The sequence below is a fragment of the Lonchura striata genome, chromosome 5 (genome assembly GCF_046129695.1).
Source record: "Lonchura striata isolate bLonStr1 chromosome 5, bLonStr1.mat, whole genome shotgun sequence".
NCBI classification, from domain to species: Eukaryota; Metazoa; Chordata; class Aves; order Passeriformes; family Estrildidae; genus Lonchura; species Lonchura striata.
Genome location: NC_134607.1, coordinates 23,644,579 through 23,657,549, shown reverse-complemented (window position 1 = coordinate 23,657,549; position 12,971 = coordinate 23,644,579). Strand labels below are relative to the sequence as shown.

The 12,971-nt window shown below is 53.0% G+C and overlaps 1 protein-coding gene across 1 annotated transcript; it reads left to right on the top strand.

The window, feature by feature from the left end:
- The first annotated feature begins 803 nt into the window (after positions 1-803).
- On the top strand, positions 804-12,286 carry BAIAP2L2 (BAR/IMD domain containing adaptor protein 2 like 2). The gene is made up of 14 exons (XM_021554031.2): positions 804-1,087; positions 1,991-2,066; positions 2,349-2,435; positions 3,472-3,533; positions 3,819-3,890; positions 4,480-4,596; positions 4,976-5,122; positions 5,592-5,744; positions 6,191-6,332; positions 7,133-7,358; positions 8,266-8,337; positions 8,655-8,835; positions 10,650-10,690; positions 11,513-12,286. Exons 1-14 carry the CDS (start codon positions 1,049-1,051, stop codon positions 11,586-11,588), a joined length of 1,491 nt encoding a protein of 496 aa, XP_021409706.1. The 5' UTR covers positions 804-1,048; the 3' UTR covers positions 11,589-12,286.
- Positions 12,287-12,971: the final 685 nt, after the last annotated feature.

The following is a 12,971-nucleotide window of genomic DNA, read 5'->3' as shown; positions in this document are numbered from 1 at the left end:
TCTTGTCTTTCTCTCCATCCTAGGAGTTCTCAGAGGGGTTCTAGGCTTGCAGGCTCTGAATCTCTTATGGGTAGAAAATCAGAGAAAGGGCTCCTTGAGACACAGGATTTATACCATTTGTATGGGCTGAAGAGGTAAATGAGCTGTACCTGCAGCCAGCCCAGGGAGCACGTGGGTGGTGTGAGTGGCTGGTTATGCCACAGCAGTTGCAAGCAGAGTGGAGAGGCTTTGGACCAGCTGCACTATGAGGATCCTCTTGGAGCTGTCCAGGCCTAAAAAAATAGAACACTAAGTTTTGCTTGATCTGTCTCTTCCAAGATAAATGCCCAAAAGAAATCACAATGGCAGTACTGGTCCCTGCTCACCAGAGGTGAAACCTGGGAAAGGGTTCAGATAGAAGCCTGTTCCTGCTGTTAAAGAGTTTCACTGAGAGTGAGAGTTTTACTGGGAGTAGGAGGGAGGCTAAGAGCCAGAGGGCTGAAGCCTGGGTGGGGGGGGATATGGGCAGGGGAGAGCTGAAATTTGTGTAGAGCTTTCCTTGCGTTCCGCCCTGCCTGCTGCTCTTTGCTCACAAGCTGACAGGGATCTCCTGACTTGCGAGGGGCCTTTGTGAGAGAGCCCTGAGGAAGCCCTGCTCGCTGGGCACAGTGAGTGAGCAGCCTGGCGGAGCTGGGGCAGCGAGCCATGGCAGGGACTCGGGCAGGTGGCCGGCGCCGCGGGTGTCGGGGCAGGCAGAGCTGGGTACCAAGCTGGCAATCAATAATGCAAAGAGGCAGTCACATGTCCTTGCTGGCTGTCGCAGGATTCCTCTCCCCCCCAGAGTCTGGTTACTTCCAGAGATCAAGTTCCAGCCTCTCGGCTGGTGAATTATTAAACTCCATCAGTGCTCCCTTTGTACCACATCTCTGTCTTCCTGCTGTCCTTCCTTGCTGGTGACAGGCTCTCTCCATCCAGCTGGCTGTGCAGAAGCAGAGTCCTTCAGGCCAGAATAGCACCTTGTGCTCTCCTTTGCTCTTTGCTTCTCTGACAGAGTGAATAGGCTCCAGAGATGGATCTGTCCTACAGATCCACCATCTCCATCTATAAGGTGAGTGTTGGCATCAAAGGCTGCTCCTGACTGCGTATGGGGGACGTGTGGGTGGGAGATGAGTGGTTTCTGCCAAAGGCTCCCTTGGGTGCAGCTGAGGGTAGAATCCATTTGCAGGTTGAACTACAGCAGCTCCTGTGGGCTCTGGGCTGTATTTGGGAGCTGGAGGAGAGGGTGGTATGGTTCCCAAGGAAGTTCAGGAAGGAACTGGGCAGGCAGGGTGGTTTGGACATGGAGCATGAAGGGTGACACACCTGGGTTGCTGGCAGGAAAAAGTTCAATCGACTGTTTTGCCCCTCCCTTGAAAGAGTCTCTGATCTCATAAATGCTTCCCTACACACATCGGTGCTGACAGTGGGGAGGGCTGAGAGAAGTGGGGAATTGCTTATTCCAGTCTCTGATCTTCTCTGTAGTCAACAGGTAGTCTTAGATAAGGGAAAATAAAGCAGAGAAGCTGGTTGTCCATCCCTTCTCTTACTAAGCTGCTGAGTCTGGCAGTGCACCACATCCTGGCCAGGAAAGGGTTGTGTTCATGCCTGGATTAGAAGCAGTGGCCCTCTGGCTGGCTGTGGGGTGAGGGAAAAGGTGCTCAGATCCCCTTGCATTTCTCCCCTGCCTGCAGTGGGTGTGGGCTTTTGGGAGAAAGCCATCTTCATTTAGGCAACCACTTGGCTCTGCAGTGGGCTCTTGCCCTCTGGCACAGCCCCTCTCCTGGCTGGCTTGGGAAGGCTGCTGAGGTTGCTAGCCAGCCTGATGCAGGGAGCTGGCTGTGCTGGGCTGTACATTGTCTCAGTTCCAGAGATCCAGAGGGGGCTCTTACCCACCACAGCACAGGGGCCTTGGCCTGCTGAGGTCTCTGGGCACAAGGAAAAATGGCATTAATGTGCTTCTGCCTGGCCACAGAGTATCCTGGAGCAGTTCAACCCTGCGCTGGAGAACCTGGTGTACCTGGGGAACAACTACCTGCGTGCCTTCCATGGTGAGTGTGGTCCCACACAGCCAGGGCTCCAGACCACAGTGCTGCATCCAGCCTGGGCACCCCCCATCCCCTCACCCAGGACAAGGTTGCTGGTCTGCCACCTCTGACATGTCCTGAGCTGCTCTTAAGCACTCCTCAGCTCCAGGACCCACTGCTGATGAGGAGAGATGAGGTACCTATAGATGAAGTACCAGAAGGTGGCTGTTCTGTTTGCTGCTTGCTGGAGCTGGTGATGGTGAGAAAGCAGGCTGGGCCCTTACCACCCCTCTCCTCTCCCCACAGCACTATCCAAAGCAGCTGAAGTGTATTTTAAGGCAATTGAGAAGATTGGGGAGCAAGCACTGCAGAGTTCCACCTCACACATGCTGGGTAAGGCTCTCCTGCACATCATCTTCTCTCCTGTGGTGAGCCACAGTTACCTTTTTGACCTTCTCCCTTAGGTGGTATACTTCTAGGTACTGGGGCAAAAAAGACAGCTCCTCTAAATGGTGTCTCTCTGTACTAGGTCCTGTCCAGGTGGTGGCAGTTAAATTATTTCTCACAGTCCCAGTACTCCTCCCTGTATCTCTCTGAGATCAGTGAGTGAGCTCAGCACCTGTAATGGACCTCCAGAGATGGACCTAGCACAGAAACCAGTCCCTGTTGAGGCATGCTGCCCCCAGAGATGAAATTTTCATCATGGAAGGAACATTTTTCTCCTCCTTGAGAGTGTGAGGGAGAATCCAGGGAGCATGCACTGAAAACAATTGGTGGTGTTTTGTCCTCCTGATCCTGCAACTGGCTGGAATGGCAGCTTGGGGCTGAGGGACTCACTCTCAGCAGTGTAAATAACTCTGCAGCCTGGTGGTGACTGCTAAAAACGTGGTCAGGGAACTGCTCCACAGCTAAACATTTTAGCATAAAGCTTCCAGCAGAGGTGCCCTCCTGCAGACTCTCCTTGTCATCTGCACCTCCCAGCTAGCTCCTCTGCCTCCTGTCATCAGTCTCTTCCTTTCCATAAGGCCAAAGCCAGTGAAGTGGGACCATGCACAGCATTGGAGCAAGTGCTGGAGCTGCCTTCCGTAGGACAGCCAGACATGTGCAGAGCAGCTGGGGAGCCTTTGGGGTTAGAAATGGGGCCTGGAGGGGCTGTAGCAGAGCAGAAACGCAGCACACAGAGCCCATGGCAGAGGCAAGGCTGCCTCTAACACCTGGGGCTGTAGCAGAGCACTGGTCCAGCCATCATGGCCTGGAGTAACCTGCATTGGCAGTGCCTGGGAAGGAAGGCTACCAGGGTGTGATATCTCTTGGACTTTCACACCCATGTATCATCAGCCTGAGCTGCACACTGCTGGTCTGCCTCCTTAGGCACACGAGAAAATGGCCACAGGACTTTTACACCTTCTCCTGTCTTTTTCCTCCAAAGGTGAAATTCTGATGCAGATGTCTGACACGCAGAGACTACTGAGCTCTGACTTGGAAGTTGTGGTGAGTGGTTTTCCCAAGGGCGGGTGGAGGTGGAGAATAAAGCAATTCCTTACATACAGCTTATCAGTGTTTACCACATTCACCCCATCAGCTGTCCTCACACACGGCTGCAGGCAGGTGCCTGCCTCCCTGCTGCACATGGCAGAGGAAGGTCACAGGGCTGGCACGCCCAGAGCCTGGCTGCTAGTCACCTGCTCTGCACATTTTATGAGCCACCCCTTATCATGGTGCATGCAACATCCCATATGGTGAAGAGATAAGGGTGATGGCTCCTTCACCTTTCAGGCTCAGACCTTCCACGTGGATCTGCTGCAGCACATGGAGAAGAACAGCAAAATGGATGTGCAGTTTATCAGTGTAAGTGATGAACTCCCTTCTCCTCCTCAGCTCTCCTTGTTTCTCTCTCCCCTTCACCCAAGGGTTTTTGCTTCAACACTTGAGGTGTTTCTGTGATTCTTCTCAGCAGGAGATAGGGGGTCTTATGTTTTCCCATCGTGGAATGGACTCCACTTGTTCAGGGATGATGGAGAGCTAAAAGAGGGCAGGTGGCTGTTCTTTGTGCAGTGGGACTTGCTAAATGCTTCAGCGGGGCTGAGAGACCCAGCATTCCAAAAGCAGAATTCCCAGCTTCCCCAAATTACCCTGCTTGTCTGTGGGTCCAGTGCTGCTGTGCCCCAGCTGGCCTTGCTGCTGGGTACTGTCACAGAGGAAGACAGAGGCTTGGGAGTCAGAGTTGGGGCAGCTGGGTGCCAGTCCTGAGATCTGGAGGTTCATTAGCATTCTTGGGCCATTTAAAATTAAAAGAAAGGCATTTTATAAGAGGTCCAGGTGAAGCCTGATTGCAGGTGGACTCAGATGTCCAACCACCTGTCAGAGCAGGACCCTTGCTGCCTCACAGTGTGGCTGGGTCTCTGGCTCCTTACTGAGCCTGTTTTCTCCCTGGCAGGAGAGCCAGAAGCAGTATGAGCTAGAGTACCAGCGAAGAGCCACCAATCTGGATAAGTGCATGGCAGAGCTGTGGAGAATGGAGAGGGCTCGAGACAAAAATGCCCGAGAGATGAAGGTAAGCAGTGATTGCAGGAAGGGGAGCTGGTAATAAGAACTGGATGATTTCTCAAGAATAGGGCTGATTTCTCAGCAGCCTTGGCCAAGGGGTTGCCCCAGTGTTCAAAAGGCAGCAAGCTTATCTGGAAAGTAGGAAACTCCTGTTCTATAGGGTGCTACTGACCTGTGGTACTCACTACTGCCAAGCCCTTTCATTTAGGAAGCCTCAGGAAGCAGGGACTTAATCTCTGGCACTCTGCTCTAGCTCCTCTCTGCTGCTGCAGCACTGCAATAGGACTGGGAAGCTGATAGACATGATGACCCTTTCCAACCCTTCCCCTGAGCCCACTCTGCTCGATTTTCACTGATCCCTTCCTTCCTTTTTTCCCATGACACAGGAGAATGTGATGCGGCTGCGCTCGGAGATGCAGGCATTCGTCTCTGAGAGCCAGAGGGAGGCTGAGCTGGAGGAGAAACGCCGCTACCGCTTCCTGGCTGAAAAGCACCAGATGCTCTACAACACTCTCCTCCAGTTTTACAGCAGGGTACAGCCCTGCCACGCTGGGGAGCAGATCTGGGGGAGCACACAGCAGGGCTGGAGGGGGAGCATGCAGGCAGGAGGGAGCCAGGACTGAGCCATCCCTTAGGTGAAGGATGCATCTCTGCATGGACTGGGCAGGAAACGATTTTATTTCTTGCTGTGAGGTTCAGGCTGGCTGTACTAGGCTCAGAGAACATGTCTGGGGCTGAGGGTGGTGCTGGCATGGGGTTAGTTGGGTGTGTGAGTGATGGAGGAGGGAAGGGTGCTGTAGGTGTTTATAGCAGTGTCTTTGGGACCAGGGGATCTCTGCTGGAGGGTGCCATCCTGGAAATTCCTGCCTAGAGGGAGCTGTTTTGCCATGCCCACAGGCCTAATTGTGGGAGGACCTGGTCTCTAAGGCACACGTAAGCCCTAGGCTTCCTCTGTATCCGGTCTGCCCTATCCATCACCCTCTCTTCTCTGTTTCTTCCCAGGCTCGGGGCATGATCCAGACCAAGGCACCGCGGTGGAAGGAGCAGCTGGAAGCCAGCCGTAACCCCTCAAACAGCCACTCACAGGGGCTGCTCTCAGCATCCCACGGCCAGGGGTATCCATCAGGACGGCTCACGCCCACCCACCTTGAGATGGTGAGGAGCCCACAGACAGCTTAACCTTGTTTGGTGAGATATCAGACCAGGTTGCCCAGAGAGGTGGTGGATACCCTGTCTCTGGAAACATTCAAGGTCAGGTTGAACTGAGCTGAGAACAACTTGATCTAATTGAAGGCATCCTTGCTCATTTCAGGTGGTTGGACTAGACGGCCTTTAAAAGTCCCTTTCAACCCAAAATATTCAATGGTTCTTTGGTGGTGAGGCTACAGGGCAAGGTCAGTCCTTGGCCCACCATGGTGCTTGCTGCCTTGTTCAGCTCCAATGGCCTTTCCTGGCCAAGAGGAAGAGTAGCCTGTGTGTGGGCTGCAATGGAAGGAATGTGCTGAGTTTGGCTTTCTAGGAGGGACTGCATATCTCTCTGATCATCTCCTGCCTAACACAGTCTTCATGGATGTGTGTTCAACTCCCTTTCTTTCCAACAGCCCCAGAGACCCCTTGGGGACTTTACTTCTTCTATGACCGGGAGTAGATCCAGCATCTTCTCTCCAGACCCTCCAGAAATGAGAATGTCTCCTCAGCCAGAGTCTCCCAGGCGGCCACTGAGGAGGACACCATCAGCAGCCAGTACGACCCACATCTGAGAGCAGTGCTGTGGGGACACACAGGGGCTGGACCTCTCTGGGAAGAGGGTTGGGTTTGGGAAGGGACCACCACTCTACCAGACCACCAAACCTCAGCCACATTCCCGGGCATGGTGAGAGGACAGCACCTAAGGGAGCTGTACAGGGCAAGGCTGAAGTAGAAAGTGATCTCAGCCTTCAGGGCAGAGTCCATCCAGGGCACGGCCAGGCTGTGTGAGGTGGGGAACCTACGAATGTGTAATTTTCAAGGCTCCTTGAACTACAAGAACTGGTTCTTGCTAGAATTCCCATTTTTAGCAAAGCACCTTCTCTCCTACTACCAGATTAAATTTTAGCTTGCCCTATGAAACCCAGCGACTTAACCCGTGGCACACCTGCTTTTCCTTCCTGAGAAATTTCAGCTTAAAGTTTTTACAAGAAGTTAAAAAAGGACAGGGAGAGAAAGAAGTTACCCAAATAATCTGTAGCTCTAGCAGGTCAGGAAGAGGACTGTCAGGCCGGGAGTGCATCAGCCAGAGCATGCAGTGCTTGTGCTCTAGGCATTTGGCCAGAGAGGACGCAGTGCAAAACAAATGGATTTGGCTTGAGTTGATTCTCTCCTGCAGGATGCTTTTCCTTTTTCTCTGCTTTTCCCATGCTATGTTTTGCCCTCTCCCTGAAAGGCCATCTGCTCCTCCCCTAGAGTAACTACTTGGCTGGGAAAGCAAAGGTTCCTTTGAGGCGCTGTGGGTCTTGCAGGAGAATGCCAGACTCCAGCCAGACCCTTGGCATGCCTCCCCACAGGTTTGCTCCCCACGGGCCGCACGTCCCGCTCGGGTTCCTTTGGCGAGGCCAGCAGTGGCAGCGAGGGCAGGAAGAGGAGTGGCACTACAAGAGTTCAGGCCATTGTGCCCCACACGACGGGTGCCAACCGGACCCTGCTGCGGTTCGAGCCCGGGGACATCATCACGGTGCTGATGCCAGAGGCGCAGAATGGCTGGCTCTATGGCAAGCTGGAGGGCTCATCCACGTACGTGTCTCTGCTGCTGTGAATCGGACAGATGCAGGCCTGTTGCGTCTGGAGCTGGAAGGTTAAGCCCAAAATTATCACACCCCCCCGTCGCCTCCTGGTGTGGCCTGGGCACTGTGTCCCACCCACCATCTCAGCAGGACAGAGCTGTGTCAGCACTTCAGTGATGGGGCTCTCCATGCCAAGGAGATGCATGGATGGGCTGCCTGAGAATCCTCCAGGGGCTCTGGGGGGAAGAGCCAGCAACGCAGTGACCCCCTCCTGGCTTGCATGACTCCTGTCATGGGATCCAGCTCAGGGCCACGAACTGCTGGAGTCACCTGAGAGGCCTGGCATTTCTTAGCTCACAACTGCAGCTGCTGCCACAGCCTCCAGCACAGGCAGGGCATGGAAACTGCTGCACCCAGCACTTACTGAATTACTCCCGGTGGCACTGCCAGCCAACATCTGTGTGTAAAGCCTGCTCTGTTCCACATAGGATGTGGTCTGCAGGAATGCTCACAGATGTGAGATGAACAAAAGCAGCACCTGTCTTTGGGTGGCTGTTTCTGAAGTGAAGCTGTGTAAAATTTCTGGACAGGTTTTCACAGCGTCCTTGTGATTGCAGTTGGTTAGAGTGCAACCAATCTCTTGCTGGATTGCACCAACATTAGTCCCAGGAGCACAGGTTTTGCACAGCTCCTGAGATAAGTGAGTCCTACTCCAAGCTCAAGGTCTGTCCCATGATAACCCCTGTGTCCCATCTATGGGTGAAAGAAGTGCAGGAACCCTGTCACACATGGTAGTGGCAAACGTGTCTTGATTCATGTGTGGAATGGGTGCAGATCAAAAGTGTTTGGCAACTGGATATGAAGAACCACAAATCATGCTTGCCTGGGCCTCATTTGGCTCTGTTCCTGTTCCCTAGGTGTGGCTGGTTCCCTGAAGCTTATGTCAAGCCTTTGGAGAATACGAGGGAGATAGAGGAGCCTGACACCAGGTAACAGGATGGCAATTGGCTGGGCAGGAGCTCCTGGTACCCCATGCCAGTGGGGTTTATTTGAGTGTGCCCCATGGACAGCTGCAGGACTCCCATGCTGCAGAGCTTGCCAAGAGCCTCACTGTGCCCTGGGACCTCACAGGCTTCCCTAGACAGCTCCCATAACCTGTGCAATGTCATCTCAAAGGTTCTTGCAACTGGGCCAGTCCAAGACACATCTATTTCCTCCAGAGACGTCCCATGTTGTGCTAGCACCTGTGCTGCTCCCTGATCCTTGCTCTTTGGCTCCCACCTCAATGTCTTCTCCTCTTGCTCAGGTCCTTCCCGCTGCGAAGCAGTCACAGTATGGATGACATCCTGGACCGTCCCAGCACTCCAGCCTCCAGCAATTACTGGCCTGCTGCTGCCCAGCCCAGCGTGCCGAACCCACCTCCCCTCTCGGTGGGTGCCAGCAGTCACCAGAGCGGGGTGGCCACCCCAGTCAACTCTGGCTCCAAGGTGAGTGCAGGAGCAGTGACTAGTGGGTGTGTGTGAAGTGAGCCACATCTGACTTTCATCCTCCAAAGCACACCTTTTCTGCTTTGGCCATAGAGACAGAAAATCACCTTTCTGATGTTGGTGAAGGGACCTGCTGCTTTCCTGAGTCTTTCCTGCTGCTTTCTTACCCAGTCTGTTCATATGTCACATTGTAGATGACCCCTGCCAGTCTCCCTGTTGTGTGCAGATCCTTGGTGCTTGGCTTTGCTTCCCCAAGGAACTGCCTTTCTGCCCCAGCCCTTCTCATCTCTTTCTCTTTTTGCTCACCAGGGACCCTTCAGTTCAGTCCTTTTCTCCATGACCACCCAGCCTGATTTCTGGTGGCTCCAGGGCAGCACTTCTTTCTGCTAATAGTAGGACCATGGAGTGACCAGGCTGGTCTGGGAGTGGGTAACCAGCCAACAGAGATGCCATCCTTCTTCTCCCTTCAGAAAATGGAGAGGAGTTTCATAGAGTTCCTGTTTTAAATTCAGATCAGGTTTGGCTTAAAGTCACAGCTGGGGAAAAGGGAAAAGCTGGGAGCAAAGGCTGGGCACAGCAATATTTGAGAGCCTTAGAACAAGTTGTGTCCAATTCATGGCTTATGGATGGCATACTGAGAAGGAAGTCCTCCATTTGCCATTGGTTCCAGCAGTAGGGAATTGACTGGGGAGAACCAAGTTATAGGTGAGGACCTGGGAGAGGAAAGAACAGTGCTGCCCATGGGGCATTACTTGCTCAGTCTCACAGAGGGCTGGAAAACCTTTTCCATGGTAACTGGTTCCAGGCCAGTGTAAGATTGCAAGTAATTGAATGCCTCAAAGAACTGAAAACTGCAACATTTAATTACTCTTTTTTACTCCTTTATATCCTGCTCTGTGGTTTGAGGTAGCCTCAGGCTGCACAACACAGGGGAACAGCCTTTCTGTCTCTCTGGGTCACAGGGTTTTTATCCTGCCCCAGGGCTAGGGTGTAGGGATAGACCTGGGATTGAGTCACGATTTGTGTACAGCATTTGGAACAGCATGGCAGAGTGTGGAACCTAACCATAAAGGAGAGAAAGACTAATTAGGAAAGATTCAGCCTTGCTTTAAATGTATGCCCAAGACATCCTCCAGGTGAACCACAAACAAATGGGTGTGACTTCCCAGCTGGATGCCAGATAGCCACATGTGGCTTTGTTGTCTGCCACCAGAGCACTTTAACAGGTCAGTTGTTACTGATCTTTCACTATCTACTGGTCAAGAATAAGGGCCACAGGGCCTAGGTCCAACTTTGTCCATCAGGTTTGTCCACTTTTAAGAAATGTGTGGTGTAGGGTAGGTAGGGACAACTCTGGAGTTCCTTATGGAAGCAGGAAGCTCATGAGGCCATGGATGACAGACTTTTTGCCAGGGTATATGGGCAACATGAGGGGGCATCTCTGGCTGCGCTGGAGGGTGAAATGTAGCTCAGACTGTCACTGTTTGCTGTGTTCTTCAGATATGACATTTTGGAGATCTGAGTAATCCCCTTTCTTCCCCAAAACAAAGGAGGATGTCCTAAGGGAGTAAGAAATGTGGTGTAGGGACAACCCCCCACAACAAAATTCAGAGTATTATCTACAGTGGGGAATTTGTGGACTTTTGCAAAGCTTGATTGAATAAGGAGTCTGAGCCCTGTTAAGAGGACTTGGGCTCCTAACTCACCTAAGTGTTTTGTGAGATCTTCCTCCATGTGTGCGGTGTCTCCTGCCCCATTTTCTCTCTCCATTCCCTACTCCAGATTTCTCACTGCTGCTTTTCTTTTCACTGCAGAAATCAGGAGTATTTGACCAGCCCCCTGAACTCTTCCCACGGTGAGTAAGATGTGGAACTCCACTCTAGAATAATCTGACAGAAGGGACTATTATTGCAATGCTATTATTATTTAATATTTTGGATTATCAAATGTGGGAGGAACCAAGAAGTGCCTGGGGAAAAGCAATGCACAGCCTACCTTCCAGGACAGGAGGCAGAGGTGGTCCATTCGGGCCTCTGCTGACTGGGAAGGTCCTACCCTGGCTCATATAAAATGAGGTGGGACCTGAGCACCCTAAACACATGTCCAGACCCACATTCTCCTTTCCATCCATCCTGGAAGGGTCACAATAGCAGCTCGCAGCCTGAGTGTGGAGCTACATGACTGTGCATCTCTGCCTGCTTGGAAAGGGCTGAGGCATAAAAGCACGTGGCTTTGAGTTCTGATGAGTCAGGTCTGTGGGGATGAGACTTGCAATAAATCCATGGGTTTCTTCCCCCTGCAGCTGGGTTGGTGTCTCCATGTTTCTGGGGTGGTGCTGTGTGCTTTCTGGCCTTTTTCTGCTCCCTGACTCCTTGCTTGGAGTGTTGGTGTACACTCTGCAAGTGTAGAGTGCTATTGTGAGGGACAGCCATGTGCTAGTGTCCCTTCTTCATTCTTTGGAAGAAGGAGGGTGAGGAGCCCTCAGGAGAGCCCAAGGGGAACCACATGGGAATGTGTAGCAGGGTGTGTTAAGGATGGAGAAAACATACTCAGGAATGAGCTTTACCACGCTCATGTCAGTGACTGCAACAGGGCTAAGTGGCCTTTGCTTGGTCAGACATCCCTGCATGGCATTTGCAGACTTTCTGATGGTTGCCCATTTCCTTTCCCATTCCAGAGGTACCAACCCCTTTGCCACAGTCAAGCTGCGCCCCACAGTCACCAATGACCGCTCAGCACCCATCATCCGATGAAACAGGGCTGTGGGCAGTGAGGAATTTCAACAGAGAAGGAAGAGAAGTGATAATGCTGTGACCTCCAGCTGGGCAGAAACCTAGTGCTACCACTCAAGGAGTGAACTCTCTTTTCCCCTCCCGTACCTCTGGGACAATGGGACCCATCTCACCTGGGTGCCTGGAGTGCTTTAGCCAGAAGCAGACCTCTGCTGCCCTTTCTGGATTGATCCCTGCTTCCCTCCCCTTGTGGTGGTACTGTACTTGAGTGGGAGGGAGCAGTCTGGTGTTACTGGTGCTGGTGGCCTGGGAGAGGGGATGGTGCTGGAGCTGGAGGTAGGGCTGGCTCAGATCATCTGCAGCCAGGGCAGTGCTGTTGGGGTGTTGAAGGTGAAGCTTTGCTACCCCTGCTGTGGGCAGAGAAGACTGTCACCAAATAGTTTCTTTGCCACCAGAAGAATGAACTCCAAAAGAGAAGGCTACAAAAAGGCTTCCAGTGATGTGGTCCAGCTGACAGGGACTGGTCTTGTCCCCTTTGTCTACTGTGTCCATTTTTAGCAGCACCTGCCTCTTCTCACTCCAGGTTTATCCCCTTAACTTGCTGGGCAGTGCTGGGACAAGGCAGGGGCAGGTGACAAGGTCCAGCACCATTTCCCAGTTCCTTCATGTACTGTCCTATGAAAAATATATGGGTTTTTTAAAATAAAATGGAGAATGCATCTTCTGTGTCCATTTCAGTGGCTGGGGCATCAACTCAGTCGTAGGATGCAGGGGGAGGACAATCGCTCCACACCAGCACTGGGGCCATGATGGCTGCCACAGTTGTGGTGTTGAACACTGCAGTACCATGAGCCCAGATGGGGCAGGCACCAGCCCAGGGGTCTGGGGTAGATGTGGAGGGCACCAGGAGGGCTGCAGTGCCCATTCTTGGCTGCCCCCTGAGTGCCCCTGTCTGTCCTGTTGCTGGAGGGCAACAAGGACCTGTGGGCCCCCTTCTCCTCACCCACTGCTGGAACATAGGCACCCCAGGGCTGCTCCGTGCAGGGGCAGAACATTCCCCTAGGGTCTGCGGGGGCCTCACCAATCTGGGAATACCCTGAGTGTGCTGGGGGAGCCCTCACGGGAGAGGCAGCGTGAGTGAGGGATGGAGTGCTAGCGATGGCCAGGGCTTAGCTGATTAGCCTTATTAATAGACATTAAACCCTGGCTGTGAGTGTGGCCAAGCCCCCGCCGCCCCCCTGCTACTGAGGGGCTTCAGGGGTTTACAGCCCAGGCCTTTTCCTTCCTAAAACCCCACCTGGGCTGAGCCCCACCCCAATATCTGGAAGGAAAAGGATTGCCCCCATGAGCAGCCAGAGACTGGTTGGTCGCCAGCACCTGCCAGATCTCCTCCTGTGAGTCAGC

Excerpts from the sequence above, each read along its gene's own strand:
- BAIAP2L2 (XM_021554031.2), top strand. The coding sequence starts at position 1,049 with ATGGATCTGTCCTACAGATCCACCATCTCCATCTATAAG. Across the intron at positions 8,338-8,654 it reads ATAGAGGAGCCTGACACCAG|GTCCTTCCCGCTGCGAAGCA; the intron begins GTAACAGGATGG and ends CCTCTTGCTCAG. Across the intron at positions 10,691-11,512 it reads CCCCCTGAACTCTTCCCACG|AGGTACCAACCCCTTTGCCA; the intron begins GTGAGTAAGATG and ends TTCCCATTCCAG.